We start from the raw sequence: 16,584 nt of genomic DNA on the forward strand, positions 1-16,584 counted from the left end.
TATATATATATATATATATATATATATATATATATACATTTTCGCTCAACAAAGCAGAGGAGGATAATGTCTCTGTAGGGTTTTCACTTTGCCAGAAACTCTGCTTGTAAATGTTTCTCAGAAGAGAAAATCGTTATGCAAACAGTAGAAATCGAGTATGCAAAATTTAAAGGAAATCAAAGGTCCCATTTGTTTGGAGTTTTCTATAAAAATTGTGAAGATGCCATTTTTTGGAATTTTCCTTTATAAATTGTCTAAGCAATAGTCCACATACCATTCCTTATTTGTAATAACAGTATGTCTACGCAATAGTCATGGAGCCGCTGGAAATAGTAAGAAATTCCTATTATAATTGTTTCGACAGTACCCACGATAGAGGAGGATAACCACCCTATAGGAAACATGGAACCTAACCTTCGCTGGAAGTCGTCATTGCATCAGTTGGTAAATCTTTATTGGACAGAAGAAATATTTACATAGACAAAAGAAATAGACTATGCAAGGAAATCAAAGATCCTGTTGTTTTAGTTCCATTTTAATTGCAATCTCCCCCACTCAAGTTTTGAGAGAAATACTCCTCTCCCCAAATCTTTCATTTCTTTGCCGTGTACAAATTTCCACATAATATTTTGACCTACATAAATTCTCATAGAGCATGCAATTTTTCCATAATTTGCAGAAAGATAAGCATATACTTACCAACGTAACAAGTGGTAAACGAAGTCTCCTTGCTCCCTCTAGGATGGAGAAATAGTCTAACTTTACCTTCTAATGTGAGTTAATTTTCTTGCTTAGCAGTGGCCTTCTATATATTCATAGGATTGTTATCCTATTATAACAATGATGTATCTTGAATGGTTCCAGATTTAGGAACCCTCTTTACCAAGGATTTGTGATCCACACGCAAGATTCAATATTCGAGTGGAAGGTAACCTACCTCAGATTACATCATGCTTTCAGATTACATCATGCTTGGGGTCATATAAAGTGTGCAATTCAGCTAGAGTATTACCACAACTATGATATTTTGCTTGCGCTCACCTAAAGGGTGCAGTTGCCACTGAGACTAGGATTTCCCACGTTTTGGTCAACAAACCTCGATTTCTAATAACAACACTATCCATTCATCCCCATGGCATATAGGTTGAATAATGAAACGTGATTTATCTTTTGGTATCAACATCAAAATCAAGCTAGTACAAAATAGCATTATCATGTTCCCTTTCTAATTGCAAAACTAGCTTCAAAATTCAAACAACTATAGAATAAAACATGGCATATAGGTTGAATAATGAAACGTGATTTATCTTTTGGTATCAACATCAAAATCAAGCTAGTACAAAATAGCATTATCATGTTCCCTTTCTAATTGCAAAACTAGTTTCAAAATTCAAACAACTATAGAATAGTTTTATCGAAAACTCTTTCTTAATTGCTAAACCAACATTAAAAAAATATAAAAAAGCGTACAAAAAAGTGTTATCCGTTTCTCTTAGCTAATGCTATCAATGAATCATCAAATCACACCCACGAGTCAAAAGGGTGTTATCAAAAGAGTGTTATCAATTTCTCTTAGCTAATATTATCAATGAATCATCAAATCACACCCACAAGTTAATATCTTCTTGGTTGTTCATTCACAATAAAATAACAAAAAAAATATACAAGCCACTCACCAAAGAAACATCTTCCACTAAAACTCTGACAACTCACCAAAAAAACATCTTCCACCAAAGTTGTTATGTTTTATTCTTTTAAGGCGAATTATTACATTCAAACCTAACTGCAATAGTTGTGGTAACTATATTTTTAGTTTATAAAACTAAATAACAGCAATAACATTTATTCAAAATTTAAATAAAGGAAACAACATTTACTTGAATAAACATAAAAATTAAATTGTTATTAAATTGGTGATTTACACAATGTGAAATATATGAAACTAGAGAAATCCAAAGTTGAAATGCCCAAATTAAATTGTTGTCATATTTTTTATATTTTGTTATTAAATTGGTGATTTACACAATGTGAAATATATGAAACTAGAGAAATCCAAAGTTTGAAATCCCCTGTTTTGGGCACCTGGCTGTAATACTATTTTTTAAATAAATCTTCAACTAATTAGAGCACGCAGCCCTCTGCTAGCAAAAATGGTTGAAATGGAAAAATGAAGCCCGTTCGTTCATTTTGCGGTTGTGCCTCTCTTTGTCTGTGCTTGAAAGCTGGTATTGTTAGAGTACTTATGGCAATCAGAAGACGAACCTTAACCTCTTTTCTTCCTGCCGGTGACGCCCACAGTGGAGTCCGAATAATCAACGCTGTAAAATAAGAACAGAGGAAATTAATTTTCAAATAATGTTTACACCAAATTTGTAATGCATGGACAAAGTTTACAAAAGGATCTTACCTCATTTGAAATTGATTTACATATTCGAAAATAAGTTTTGAATAAATTTATACATCGACACTCTTAAATCGTCAAATTCCCAAACCAAAAATTTACCGTATTACCTCTTAATTTAAATGAAGCCCAAATAATCAATGGAGACAGAGGTTGAGTTTGCTGCTAGAGTCGAGGGGGGCATTTATTGTTTTGGGCATGCGACGAATTTACTACGACTTGGAAGATGCAGGGGCCGCTGCCCATGGCTGCATCCTTTCCCAATTACTGGCCAGTGGCTTCCCTTGATAATAGGCTTGCTATAAATGTTAGAATTCTATTAGATATTGAGGTATACCAAAATTTATGGGAAATCTATGTGGTACTGAAGGATTTGTGGGAAACAGTTTATAATTTTCAGTGACAGGTCAAAACCTATGGCAACTTTCCGAAGAACCTAGCCCACTTGTGAATTTTGAATAAAGCTCACTCTCAAATTCTAGACAGTTCTCTAAAAACCTCATAGTGGGTATGGTAGGTCGTAATTAAAGATTTCGCCAAATTCGAATTTTCTATTTTGCATACCATGTAAAACTATCAACCGTATATTGATACACTGAAACTTACCTCATAGTGGGTATGGTAGGTCGTAATTAAAGACTTCTCCAAATTCGAATTTTCTATTTTGCATACCATGTAAAACTATCAACCGTATATTGATACGCTGAAACTTAAGAAGTGTATAATTTCCACACAATTTGCATTGAAAGTTAAAAAAAATCATAAAATTAAAAAAAATATAATTCTATTTTAAATTAATTTATTATTAATTATGAAAACATTAATATACTTTAATTGTGACAATTCATTCTCACTTTTTCATGGAAATTTTTAACTTGTAAATAACTTTTTATACAATACAATAAGCCAATATTATGGCTTATCAATACCACTTACACAAAGTAAGACATTTTGAAATAACATTTTTTTATTAACTAATTTAAAATTAATTAATTAAAATAACATAATTAATTTAGAGATAAATCTTAATCCTTAATACTACATGAATATTCTGACACATTTCATACTATTCATAGATATTCAAATCTTTTTTTTTTTTTAAATATTTATTTTTATACTATTCATCTCATCAAAATAAAAAATATATATAAATAAAAGAGTACACAATTTTGTATGGAAGAAAAATTTCTTCAGCTGCTATTTAGAAAGAAGACATACTTCTTAAGGTAATTCTTTAGTGCAGGGTTTACTCACTCATCTAGTGCATTGTTTCAGCATTCATCTAGTACAATGTTTCAGTTTCAAATTGCATGGATTTATATAAATATTAAATAAAATTATTGATTATGTAATTGAGTTGAGAGGTTTATTTACAACCCATTGCACTCTTTCAGCTTTCTAATTGTGTGGAGCAATATAAATGTTAAATAAAATTATTGATTATATAATTGAGCTAAGAGCCTCATTCTACAACCCATCATGAAGGGATGTGTAAGTTTGTCTATGTACCAGTCTCTCTTTAAAATAAAATTAAAAATTAAAAATTATGTTCTAAATAGAAAAATAATGTCCATCATAATAAAAAAAAGGAATAGAAATAAAAGTCTCTCTTTAAAATAAAATTAAAAATTAAAAATTATGTTCTAAATAGAAAAATAATGTCCATCATAATAAAAAAAAAAATAGAAATAAAAGTCTCTCTTTAAAATAAAATTAAAAATTAAAAATTATGTTCTAAATAGAAAAATAATGTCCATCATAATATAATGTCCATCATAATAAAAAAAGGAATAGAAATAAAAGTCTCTCTTTAAAATAAAATTAAAAATTAAAAATTACATTCTAAATAGAAAAATAATGTCCATCATAATAATAAAAAAAGGAATAGAAATAAAAAAATGTATGAATAAGATGTTTAAATCTTATACTTTTTAAAAAATATTTGAAAATCTATGTTAACTAATTTATGTATGTGAATTATCAACAAAATATATTAATGTTCAATGTAAATTATCAATAAAATATTTTAATAAAAATTAATAAAAACTATTTTATAGTTAAAATCTTTATTTGGTTATATATATATAAATTTAGCAATAAAAAATAGAATTTAAATAATAAAAAATAACACTTAAAAAAATAGAATTTAAATAATAAAAAATAACACATTAATTTTAGCTCTCAAGAAATTTGATCCCTCTAAATTCACAATAAATTAGTACTTAAAATAAATTTAAATAAATAAACAAAATTAAAAACTAAACTCAAAATAAATGGTAATTCAAATAAATATATACCAGTTAATAAACGGAATTAAAAACTAATGTCCCATTCTTTACATAATTCATTCCATACATAACGCAACCAGGTAATCTTTCGTCTTGAACACGCATACTGACTCGACTGCGACCATCAAATATTTGTCTTAAACAACCATTCTGCAATCTCCAGGAATCTTGGAAGGGGATTAGAAACTAGCACTTACCTGGAAGTATGAAGAAATTCCTCTCTAGCATCAAATGGACAGGTTAATAGCTTGTAGGTACTCTATTGCGCCAGAGTCTCCGCTGGTATAACCATTTTCGCAGCATATGGTGTAACCGTTTATTGTCAATTTGATACCACCGTCTTTCTGAAGTTGCCAGGTACTATGGCACTTCAAGATGCCATCTTCCCAGCCTGGGCACCCTTTCACCCTTATTTCTTCAAGAATTCTAGTCTGCCTCTGTAATGCTTCGGTGATATCATTTAACTGATTGCAGTATTTCATCTGCAAACACTTCAACATTGGCAATGCACCATCGTGCAAGGGAGGAAGGTTTTCCAAACTGTCAAAACGTTTGATGACCAAGTTCTCAAGCTTGGGAAATGCCCCATCTGCACCAAACTCCTTTGGAAAGACAACGCACTTTTCGTTGCTTGACAACTTTAGCTTTCTCAAATTAGGAATAGTTTCGAGGCCTTTATATTCTTCTGTCTGGTTGTTATCCCCATGTAACTCCAGCTCCATGAGGTTCTGAAGCCCAAAGATCCAATCTTGCACCACGCACCTCTTTAGATGAAGAATTTCAAGGCGTTCCATGACTTTTATGTCCTCAGGAAGACGGAGACGGCAACGAGAATCTTGAGAAGAAGCAGCATATTTGAAGGAAAAGGCCCGCATACTTTTCATGTCTTCAAAAGTCCCCTTCTCAAGTTGAATAAAACCTTCTGATGAAGAAGCTTCAAGTGTTAATGATAAGTGCTGCAAAAGGGTCATTCTTTTTAGATCCTTCAATTGCAAGGCCTTTGCATTTGCTGCCTTTCCCCTCTTCCACACAGCGCTCGATTGGAAGGCCTTTGAATCGGCGTCCTTTTTGCTTTTGAATACAAGCCCTTTCAATGTGTGTAAATTGATGAGCTTCGATATCCCGACAGGCAGCAACTCCAAGTTGTGGGAACCCTTCACATTTAGATGTAGCATAGATCTATGTTCACCTATCCTGATTGCAGCTCACATAGATCTTCCCACTGACTAACATCCAAAAATTGGAGTCTTCGCAGTTCAGCCAACGACTTACGAAGCTTTTTAATCTTTGTCTGGGAGAGATCCAAAAACTTTAAATGTTTTAAACACCCCCACAGATTCGGGCAAAGAATGAATGGGTGTGTGGCTTAAATCTAATACAGCAGATATTTCATATCATGAAACACACTTTTTGAAATTGATTGAAGATTGAGATTATTCCCTAGCATTAGGGTCCGGAGCCTTGGACACCTGATGTTTTCGCCGATTGTTGTTATATTGTTTTCAATAAAAGAAACTCTACGGAGGTCACGGCACTTACCCGCTGGAAATTCTTTCAATTCTTTTCCTGGCATCAAAAAGCATCTGGTTTTTTTGTGGAACTCTGAAACAGCTAAATCATGCAGTAAGTCATGTATTTTGCAGTACTTTACCCGTCCATCCCCACCAACCTTGTTAACTTCCAGCAGACATCGATCAATAAGTTCATCAATGTAGGAGAGCCCTACAGCGTATGGGTTTTCTGCTGTTTGTGGGGTAAATCCTTCATCAATCCAAGCATGCACCAAATACTCAGATTTTAATCGACTATCCTTGAGAAAACAAGAGCAGTAATCAAAGCAAAGCTTCAAATGATAAGGCAAAGCCTCGTAACTTAGCCTGAGAGGAGGTCTAACCTGGTGACTCATCGCTTCTGCTTCATTTAGACCATTTAAGACCGATTCCCAGTCATTTGGAATCCTCCTTAATCTTGCCATAGACGCTGCAATTGTTTTAACAGTCAAGGGCAGTCGTCCACTTTTCTCTACAATATTCTCAGCTATCCTCTTAAGGTCTTTTGGAAGACCACAATTTATATCCACACGTTCAGGGAAAGCATGAATACAGAACAACTTCATACTGTTTTTGGGACATGCAATTCAATGAGTAGATGTAAGGAGGTGGGGTACTGTTTACCACTCTTTGATCACGGGTGGTTACTATAATCTTTGTTCTCTTTAGCGATGACAATCCAATTTTATGGAAATCATGTTTGTCCCATAAATCATCGAGAACAAATAGAGATCTGTTTTTTTCCAAGTCTTCCATAATTTTGCTTCTAATCTCGGTGTTGCTGAGATTTTGATTTTGAACACTATTCTCATCACTCGTAGCATTTTGGACATTTGATTTTCACCAACACTTCCTCCCGATCTGAAGTAGCAAATGTTTCACATCTAAATTTTCCGATGCTGTTTGCCAAATCCGACGTTCGAAGCTTTCCTGCACACTCTGTACCAGAAGAATTTTTCCCACCCCTCCCATGCCAACAACAGCAATCAGTTGAGGGCCATTTTCCGTCAATATAAGTTTAGTAATCTCAGCAATGTCATATTCCCTCCCAACCATCTGCGATTCTTGAGCAGTAAATCTTTCCCTCTTATCTTCTAAGCTACGGGCACTGAATGCATTTACTTGCAGGACCGACACGAGATGTTTCAAATATTTTGCACTTCCATGTATTTCGTTTATTCCCTCTCTTAATGTCCTCATCCACCGCCCCATCTTGTAACGGAAAATGAGTCTATCGAATTTGCAGAATATCAAATTACCAAACTTGCTAATTTCCTGACAATCCTCCACTATGTCCATAGCATCAATCACAAAATCCTCAAGTTTTTGCAGCCAATTGGACATTGAACGCGAGTTGCTATTCTGTCCGACTTCGTCCAACAATAATTTAACAGAAAAAAGATCATCACAAAGAAATTCAAAATCTTTTTTGAAACTAGTGATAAGCGATACCTCTTTCAAGACTTTCTCAGCGAGCATTGAAGTGAATGTTTCTATCAGCGCGCTAACAACAGGTGGTTCTGACATCTTTCTTTCTTCTTTTGATTCCTCGGCACCTGATCTGCCTCTCGGCACTTACTCCTTTTCACCTCTGAGTCTCCTTTTCGGCACTTCTTTACACCTCTGAGTCTCCGCACTTAACTGACCGCAATGTGTGTTCAATGAAGCCTGCATGCACCTAGGTCCATCCCAGTTAGCAAGCTGTGGGAGCAGGGAACAAGGTAATGTAAGGCTTGACAAGTTGAGGAATTAACCTACTTTATTGAAACGGCAGAGCAATTCAACATATGCGATAAAAGATGGACTTGATTGCCAGGAACTTTTGATTGCCAGGAACTTTTCTGTATGTGTGGTAGAAGTGAAGATAACGTGGCGTCTGGTCAAATGTTTTTGTCCTTGTGTTACTGGTTACTGGTTCACATGCATGATGGTCATGCACGGTATGGCAAAGATCAGGTAGTGGCAGCTGTCGGAAAAGGCTCTTTTCCGACTGACGTGTTCGTCGACTACTCCGTCTCTCTACCGATTTCCCAAATCGATTTCTGCATCTTTCATTTTCCTAGTTTTGTATCTCCCATCAGCGTTTCGTTTGAAGGAGGATGGAGTTTGCCAAAACTGCCCGTTGTGATTTTCTCGCTATATATCTCATGTTATCACAATCACTTCAAGATTTATAATTGAATAACAAAATCAAATAAATTTAATATTATTTTTAAATATTTAAATTTAACGTAGAATATTAAATTAAATTACTCACTGAATCTAAACTCTATGGAATAATCATAATCATGAAACTTCTGGTCATTTTTCGTTGGTGATGTTGATTTGAGCTGTTGAATGATTATATGATTAATTAACATTAACCTCGCTTTTAATTCAATGTTTTTCGTTAACATAACCATTCCATATATAACATATGGCATGTATTACATTTTGTAATTTAATATGTCAATATTTTAAAGAATAAACTTAAATGGTAAAAAATATATTTTATTGGGAATAAAAGTTATAATAATTTTATTTTAAGTGTTAAATAAAATTTTTATATTATTTATATAAATTAGGTGTATTTTAAGATTAATACAATAAAGAAAGGAAAATTGATACGTAATATGATATAGTAATTAAATTTTTTTATTAAAAATAATAATGTTATATATATATATATATAAATATATATATTTATAAATATATATATATATATATATATATTTCAAAGTGAATTTAAATTTATATTAAAATTATTTGAATTTAATTAACCTATTTTGAAATCATATTAATAAAATTGTTTAAAAAAATTATTAAAACATATTATCATATCTTCTTAAAAAATTATAAAAGATATTAAAATCATATTAAAGGGAAAATAACAACAACAACAAAAAGGTTAAGATGAAGTTAGGGCAACGAAACCACAAAAGACATTAAGATGAAGTTGTCCCAACAAAATATTAATAATGAAGAAGCCACAAACTTGAAATCCTTAATAATAACAAATAGAGTAGTCTAACTAGGCCACAATTTTACTCAAAAAATAGTGGAAATTCCAACAAGATTTTGATTAAAATCCAGCGAAATTTTGGGGAAATCTAGGTTACAGTTGTCAAGATTCATGATTTTGGGTGCCCTGAGGGTTTTTGATGGTGTTGAATCAACTTCCACCATCAAAAAAGTATTTAAACAACCTAACGGTTGGATTTTGTGAAAGAAAAAATGGTTGGATTATGTCGAAAATTTGTTTTCCAAGCAAAATTGTGATTTAGTTCCCAGATAGTAAGTGCTTTATTCAAGATATAATCGATCAAGGAAATGACAATGTTCCTTTAATCATTTAATCGAGGGATAAGACTAGGTTGTATATTTGATTGTATTGTCATGAATTAAACATATCAGATTAAAAATGATTGGGATATTATCTCACTTGTCTTTGTAGACCTAATCTTCTTTCCTCTAACTCAATGTCTCGAGAAATAATGGCCCAATTCCTAGCACATTATTCATTGGAAAGTGAATTTTTCAAAATAAAATCAAGCAAAGAATGAGCAATGTTAGTTTGATCATGGATCCAAAAGACAAGGTTAGGTTGTTCTGGAGACTGAATTGTCATGGAACTAATGAGATTTCAAAATATTGAGGGAACTAATGAGATTTCAAAAGATTGAGGGAACGAATCATTCTCTAGTATGGTCGCCAAAAAAGATGTTGATGTTATTATAACATTAAAAAATCAACTCCCTCAAATATTCTTCTCACAACGGGATAATGAGACACGCTAGCTCATATATGAAGGGGTATGGGATTATTTTATGTATTTTATGAGTTTTTTGGATTTTTATCAAGTGTAGAAAAACAAAGTAGCAATTAAAATAGTTGTATATATATTAAGTACAATAATTATAATTGAAATAAAAAAAAAAATATGCAACATATAAATAGAAAATTCAAAATGAAAGAGTAGACAAAAGTAACGAACTAATCAAAGCCCAAGGTCTTGTACAACATAAGTTGTTATAATTACAAACAAGGCAGTATGCTAATCAGGATTAGGGCAACAACCTTGTAACATGTAGAGCATAAACTACCAAACAAAAATTAAGTAAACTATTGAGAAATAGTATAAAACAAATTAGACATAGAGAGGTATACAAACATGTATTTAATGAATCAATGACCGATTTTTATTGAAATGAGACAAAGTACTGCCAAAATTCTAAAATTCAATCCTTTGTGAAGACTTTTGACTAACCCAATCATAGACTATTGCAATGTAAATCTATCATATATAATAATTCGAGCAAGAAACAAGAGTAGCAACAAAATGAAATCCTTCAAGCGAGTAAGATGTGGGCAACTTGTTTTTCCGCAAATAACTAGTTGTTAGCACTGGCAGTATATTAGCTTTACCTTCAAACAACAATAAAAATAATCAGAAAGACACAATATACCTAAATAATAATTAGTAATTTCAAAGGAGTCACCTAGCTTGTTGCCCGTAGATGATATAGATTTGTTGTCACCATCAGGATTAGCTTCAGAGTTTGTGAGAAACTATAAAAAATAGTGGGTAGAAGTTATAGCATACCTCTCCCTCAACAGCTCTCCTTTTGCCTTCATAGATTTATCCTCTTTTAAGAAGGCTTCAAGCAGTTTTGGTAGTTTTTCTTTAGGCTTAAAATGACTATTTTCTTTATTTTTTCTAATCAAAGTTGATTAGATAAATAAGAGGAGAAAATTTTAAAGGTTGTTAAAATAATTAAATTAAGACTAGACTCTAATAGGTGGGACCCTCTATAATCCATTCAATCAAGTTCCCTCTTTATTTTAACATAAATAGTCATTATGTGTCATTTATCTATTGACCTTTTTCATTTCAAAGTAAATTGTTGGTTGTAACATATAACACAAATAAGAATTAACCATCACAAATAAACAACCACTGCATATAATTCATCATTAAAGTAAACATCACATAAACTAAAAAAAAATGACTCCTTGTACCTCCATGCTCTTTGCTACACCATAAAACTCGTATCCAAGTGGTACCACAAAATACAAAGCGTAATATGCACATAAATATAACCATTCTCCTCAAATTGATAAGTTGTCAAAATGATAAGCATAGTATCTGATGATCAGTTTAGACGAATAACTTCACCTCATAAACATATTAACACAACTACTAGCTAAGTAAGGTAACTTGTGTTGTAGCATAAGTGATGTGCATAAAAAAAAACCCTAATCATTTCCTTTTCCCATGAGAAGGAGATGATTCTGCTTATTTCTCCTCTTGTTGTGGGTGTGAAGTGACTGAGTGAGATAGTGTGTGAGAAGAAGCATAGGGGGCTTATGTGTTTTGTTCTTGTTCACAGGTAACTGGCATGGGAATGACTGGCGATTTTGATGGCTGAGCAATAGGACCAACCATTATTACAAGTTGCCTAGAATGAATGACTAAATGAATGACTAATTCTGCATAAATGAATGACTAATTACACACATGCATTAATGATTCAATGCCATTTGTTATTTCAAGAATGAAACACTGAGCTTGAAGAAAAAATAGAGGGAAAAAGCAATCAAATAAGGACAACAAAAAAATTTGTATGCAAAAAGATGAATCCAGGCAACAACATGAACTTTTAAACAAATTTGATGGTCAATTCGAGGTAGATGCCTTTTCTCCTTTTTTATTTTACAAAAAAAACAAATGCCAACATATATATGAAATCATTAGTCTTTGTAATAAAAAATAAAAGTAAGAGAAACAACATGAAGGGTCCATACCTTTTTTATTTTACGATTTTTAGAACAAACTTGTAATGGAGGAGATGAAAATGAAGTGACACATCATAATTGAAAGATCCCAACAACAAAATTATACAATTTTCAACACAAGGTTGAATCAAGAACCCTAATGTAATGGTCCATTATGATTTGACAGTAAAACGCTTACAGGTTGCCTCATAGGTAATTGTAATACGACAGGGGATAAAATAGACTCAAAGAATGTTTAACAAAACCAGGCCATAGTGGCTCAAGAAACATATAAACCCTCAAAGTTGTGGGTTTGTTTATTCAGTTGGAATGTGCATTCAAATTTTCCAATGACCACACCAAATGAAAATCTGAGCATTTCCCTGTGCATGGCCTTCACATGGGTTTTGTGCTCAGGACCCTGAGGCCCTAGAGTCCCTGCATGCGGTTAATTAGAGTAAACAAAGAACAATACACTCGATGAGGATTAATAAAAATAAACACATTTTTAGCCATAAACACAAATCGTAACGACGTAAAATATAGAGAGATGTCTTAACAGTTCTTTAGGAGGGAAAATAATAACATTTTTGTTCAGGCTGGTATATTGTAAGTAGGGGTTAATCCCTACTTGTTAAATAAAAACCACATTCACATAAACTACCATGACCATTATGGTAACACCTAAGTAAATGTCAGACCAATTAGCCCAAGGCTTGAAAGCCTCAAAGGCTCCAAGTCTCTAATGCACAGGGACTAAGCTTATGAAACCATGCAAATATTTTCTAACTGAATCCTAAGAGACACACAACCCAACAAATGAATTCTATAATCACCCAAGAAAGACTAACAAGCATACATAGTTCGCAAATAGTCAAGGGGAAGAGGTTGAAAGAGGAAGGAAGAAAAATCGGTGTGCTTCACATGAAAACAATGGTGGTGTGTAGATACATACTTGGTGCAATGTGTAAAGAAGAAACTGAGGTTATACACTCAATTCCACATCGCGTTATTGAACTATTGAAGCAATGAAATGTTCTACTAGCATCTCATGATACCAACCTCGTGGGGTAACGAGATTTGAAGCATAATGAGTCAAGGCATTGGAAGGTTTTCAAAATTCCAAGCATCGAGAAAAGAACTAAAGGGTGGCAGAGTGAATGCAGGAGAAGACCAAGGTAAATATTGAGTTTAAAAAGTATAACATTTACGTGTCGAGGAGCTGACTTGGGTCTACAATGTGCCACAGAAGAGCTGCCAACTAATGAACTGATCAATCAAACCAATTAGAATGAGCCATATCACTTGCCCCATCACTCTATCAACGTAAATAAAAACACTGCATTAAGGCACGAATGGGCATTGTATTAGAATGTGTAACATTTAATTAAATTGAAAGTTTGTTGCTGCAAATTGTTGCAATACTAATCTATGGAGTTCTGATACATTGATTCTGAAAAACAAATCACTAAAATGTCATTCAAACATATGTCAATCAGAGGTTGAAATATTTGATAATTGGCATGCAAGATATATAACATCGGAAATCCAATTTCTGTATGGCACACATAATTTACACACAACTTTACAACATACTCACATACCAATTACCATAATGTTCACAATGCATAAATTTATAATCTTCTATAAAATGTTCATTCTCATGCTCTTAAACAACAACTTCAACCACCCTTCAATCATACCATAATCCATATGATCACATATATATCCAAGCCATAATACATAGCTTTCATGCCATACAATTAATCATAATCAATTATTTCTTGAATAACATTATTTGAGAGGTATATCTTTAAGAGAGGTCCCACCTATTAGGCCTTTTAACAAGACACGTTATTTAAGGGGAGGATTATTTTAGGCATCACAATGGTTTGTGAATTTTGTTAGTATTGACCATTGTCAACAAATTACAATATTAATTTGACAATTTTTTCCAGTATTTAAAAAAATACTAAGACATTACCAAAATCAAAATATTGATTTCAAAATTTGTAAACTTTTGTAATTGATTTAAATGTATATTTCATTGATAATGAAGTTTCCATAAAGAAGAGGGAAATTGTTAGGAAATTTTGTTAAATCTTAACTGATAATAATTTGTTAATGAGCAAAAATAAAACATTTGAAAGATTCGTTGTTGGTGGTCTTTTAACACCATCCAAAAATCGGAAAGAATAATATGGCAACTCTACAAGAATTTAGAAAAAAAAAAATTCACAGGTTTGGAGGACCTTAGACTCTCTTAATAACGTCAAGTTATGTTAATATTGTGTTTTTATTTCCTTATTAGCCTTCTTTGCTCTTGTGCCTCACATAAGTGGTTTGTACAATAGTGGATGCTCTAAATCTACCAACCCTGGCACATGCCTTATGATTGTCATAGAAGGGGGACCGCATATATGCAATAAACAACATGTTTCTTCTTCTATTTGGTACAACCCTAAGAACACTTATGCATCTTACATTACTCAATACCTGCAAGTAGCAACAATCAACATAATCTATATAAGCATTTAATCCATCAAACAACAACTTAAATCGTTATCATACAATTACTTGTAGTAAGTCTCCCATATTGACTATTAATTAATTGGTTATAGCAAGCACGATAATCCGTCTTCCATCTTACAACCAAAAATAAAACCCTTTTACTCGGCCCTGGTAAAGGAGGTTGAGGAATGTAGAGTGTGTCTGAGGGGTCATTCCCATTGTATGAAATGGTTGTGGACAAGGACGATAATAGTTCATCTACAATGGCCTGCTTGTTGCAACCCATTCAATATCACACCATTTTGGATCTCTTGTATTTAGCCCCAGGATTCTACCGATTAATGACATAAATGACATCATGGATAAACTCGTATTTAGGAACTCAACAACAATCCAACCATGGGTTCATTTTATTTCAAAAATCTTGCGGGAAACCCCTTAGTTCGAAATCTTGGGCAGACTGATAGCATTTGAAATTTTCACACGAAGCTAGCATTGAATGTTATAATGGAGTTGTCTTATCCTCCAACACTTGTGATCACATCTAAAGTCAAAGTTGTAAAGTAAAGCAAGCTACCAAAAAATCTGGAGCAGAGCGACCGATGAATCGAGGGACCTTAGAGTTGTCAACCATGATCATGGTCATGTATGTATGGTGGGCATGCCATGAGGTACTATCATGGTATTGTTGGGATATCTATTGGTGTATTAAATAACCAATAACACAATATTATTGCTCGTTGGTTTGGAAAATTGAAAATCTAGTTTATTGACTTGACTTGAGTGAGGTAGAGGAGCAAAGAAGGTTACTAAGGAAAATAAATTGCAATAGAACTTGACGTTATCAAGAGAGTCTAAGCTCCTCCAAATCTATGAATTATTTTTCTTTCTAAATTCTTATAGAGATGTCATATTCTTCTTTCTGATTTTTGGATGGGGTTAAAAGGCCACCAATAGTGATTTTTTCAAATGTTTTATTTTGGCTCACCAACAACTTATTATCGGTTAAGTTTTAATAAAATTTCCTAACAATTTCTCATTTTTAATTGTCATGTTTATGTCAACTTCATTATCAATGAAATATACATTTAAATCAATTACAAAAGTTTACAAATTTTAATTTTGGTAATGTTTTAGTGTTCTTTTAAATACTAAAAAAATTTCTCACATCAATATTGGAACTCATCATTATTAGCGAAGATTTAAATTTTATTTATTACTAATATTTACTAAAATTATTAGAAAAATAAATTCCATTTCTAAAAATCCAATAAAAAATAAAATTATTTAATTTATTTTAATATTTTAATTGTGTAATTTAAAAAAAGTTATAACTTTTTTTAACAAAAGCAATCGAGATAATTTTCATTCTTTATAATAAAGATTTACAAAATATTATAAGCTCATGATGATGTGGTATAGCTTTGAATTTCAAAATGAAATTAGTGAAAAATACAAAAAATACAAAAAGAAAGAAAGAAGGTTTTGCAATAAATTAAAATACATAATAGTAATAACAAAAAATCACTTTAAAATATAATATGATTGTGAAAATTGAATAATTATCTATATCTATATCTATATATATATATATATATATATATATAATAACAAAAATACAAATAACTATGTAGATATATGTATTCACATTACAATATCTATTTAAAAATATTTTAATAATAATAATAAAAGGGAAGGTGTATATTTATATTTTTCTTTAATATTTTAATTTTTATATTGCATATGTTAATTTATTTCATTTAATGATAAATGGATTATATTAAGTTTGGACCCTCCTTTATAATTTAATTCATAGAAGGTGGTTTCTATCGTCAACCCTAAAACTTGTTAGAGAAAAAACACCAAACAAAACAATTAATCTATAATTTATGAATTTGTTTATTAATGGTTAAGAGCATGTGTTTCCTAGTAAGAGATCAAAGGTTCAAAGCGAGAGGGGATGCCTTCATAGACTTTAGCAATCAAATCTTTGTGCAAAGGTGCATCCCTTGTCCCAAAAACAAGGGGTCTCATACACTAATTTGGTGTCTAGCTTGTTTATGACCTTAAAATTAGATAA

At 32.0% G+C, this 16,584-nt stretch overlaps 1 protein-coding gene across 1 annotated transcript; it reads right to left on the bottom strand.

Annotated features, from left to right (window-relative positions):
- Positions 1-1,892: 1,892 nt before the first annotated feature.
- On the bottom strand, positions 1,893-7,959 carry LOC149215277 (uncharacterized). The gene is made up of 3 exons (XM_089391060.1): positions 6,584-7,959; positions 4,887-6,450; positions 1,893-2,318 (listed from the first exon to the last, which is right to left on the bottom strand). Exon 2 carries the CDS (start codon positions 5,862-5,864, stop codon positions 4,917-4,919), a length of 948 nt encoding a protein of 315 aa, XP_089247186.1. The 5' UTR covers positions 5,865-6,450; positions 6,584-7,959; the 3' UTR covers positions 1,893-2,318; positions 4,887-4,916.
- Positions 7,960-16,584: the final 8,625 nt, after the last annotated feature.

The sequence above is a fragment of the Pinus tabuliformis genome, chromosome 1_1, assembly GCF_031772625.1.
Source record: "Pinus tabuliformis cultivar Carrire ecotype Pingquan chromosome 1_1, CPIR1, whole genome shotgun sequence".
In the NCBI taxonomy this organism is placed as follows: domain Eukaryota; kingdom Viridiplantae; phylum Streptophyta; class Pinopsida; order Pinales; family Pinaceae; genus Pinus; species Pinus tabuliformis.

Coding starts and splice junctions, on each gene's coding strand:
- LOC149215277 (XM_089391060.1), bottom strand. CDS start 5,864: ATGCTACATCTAAATGTGAAGGGTTCCCACAACTTGGAGTTGCTGCCT.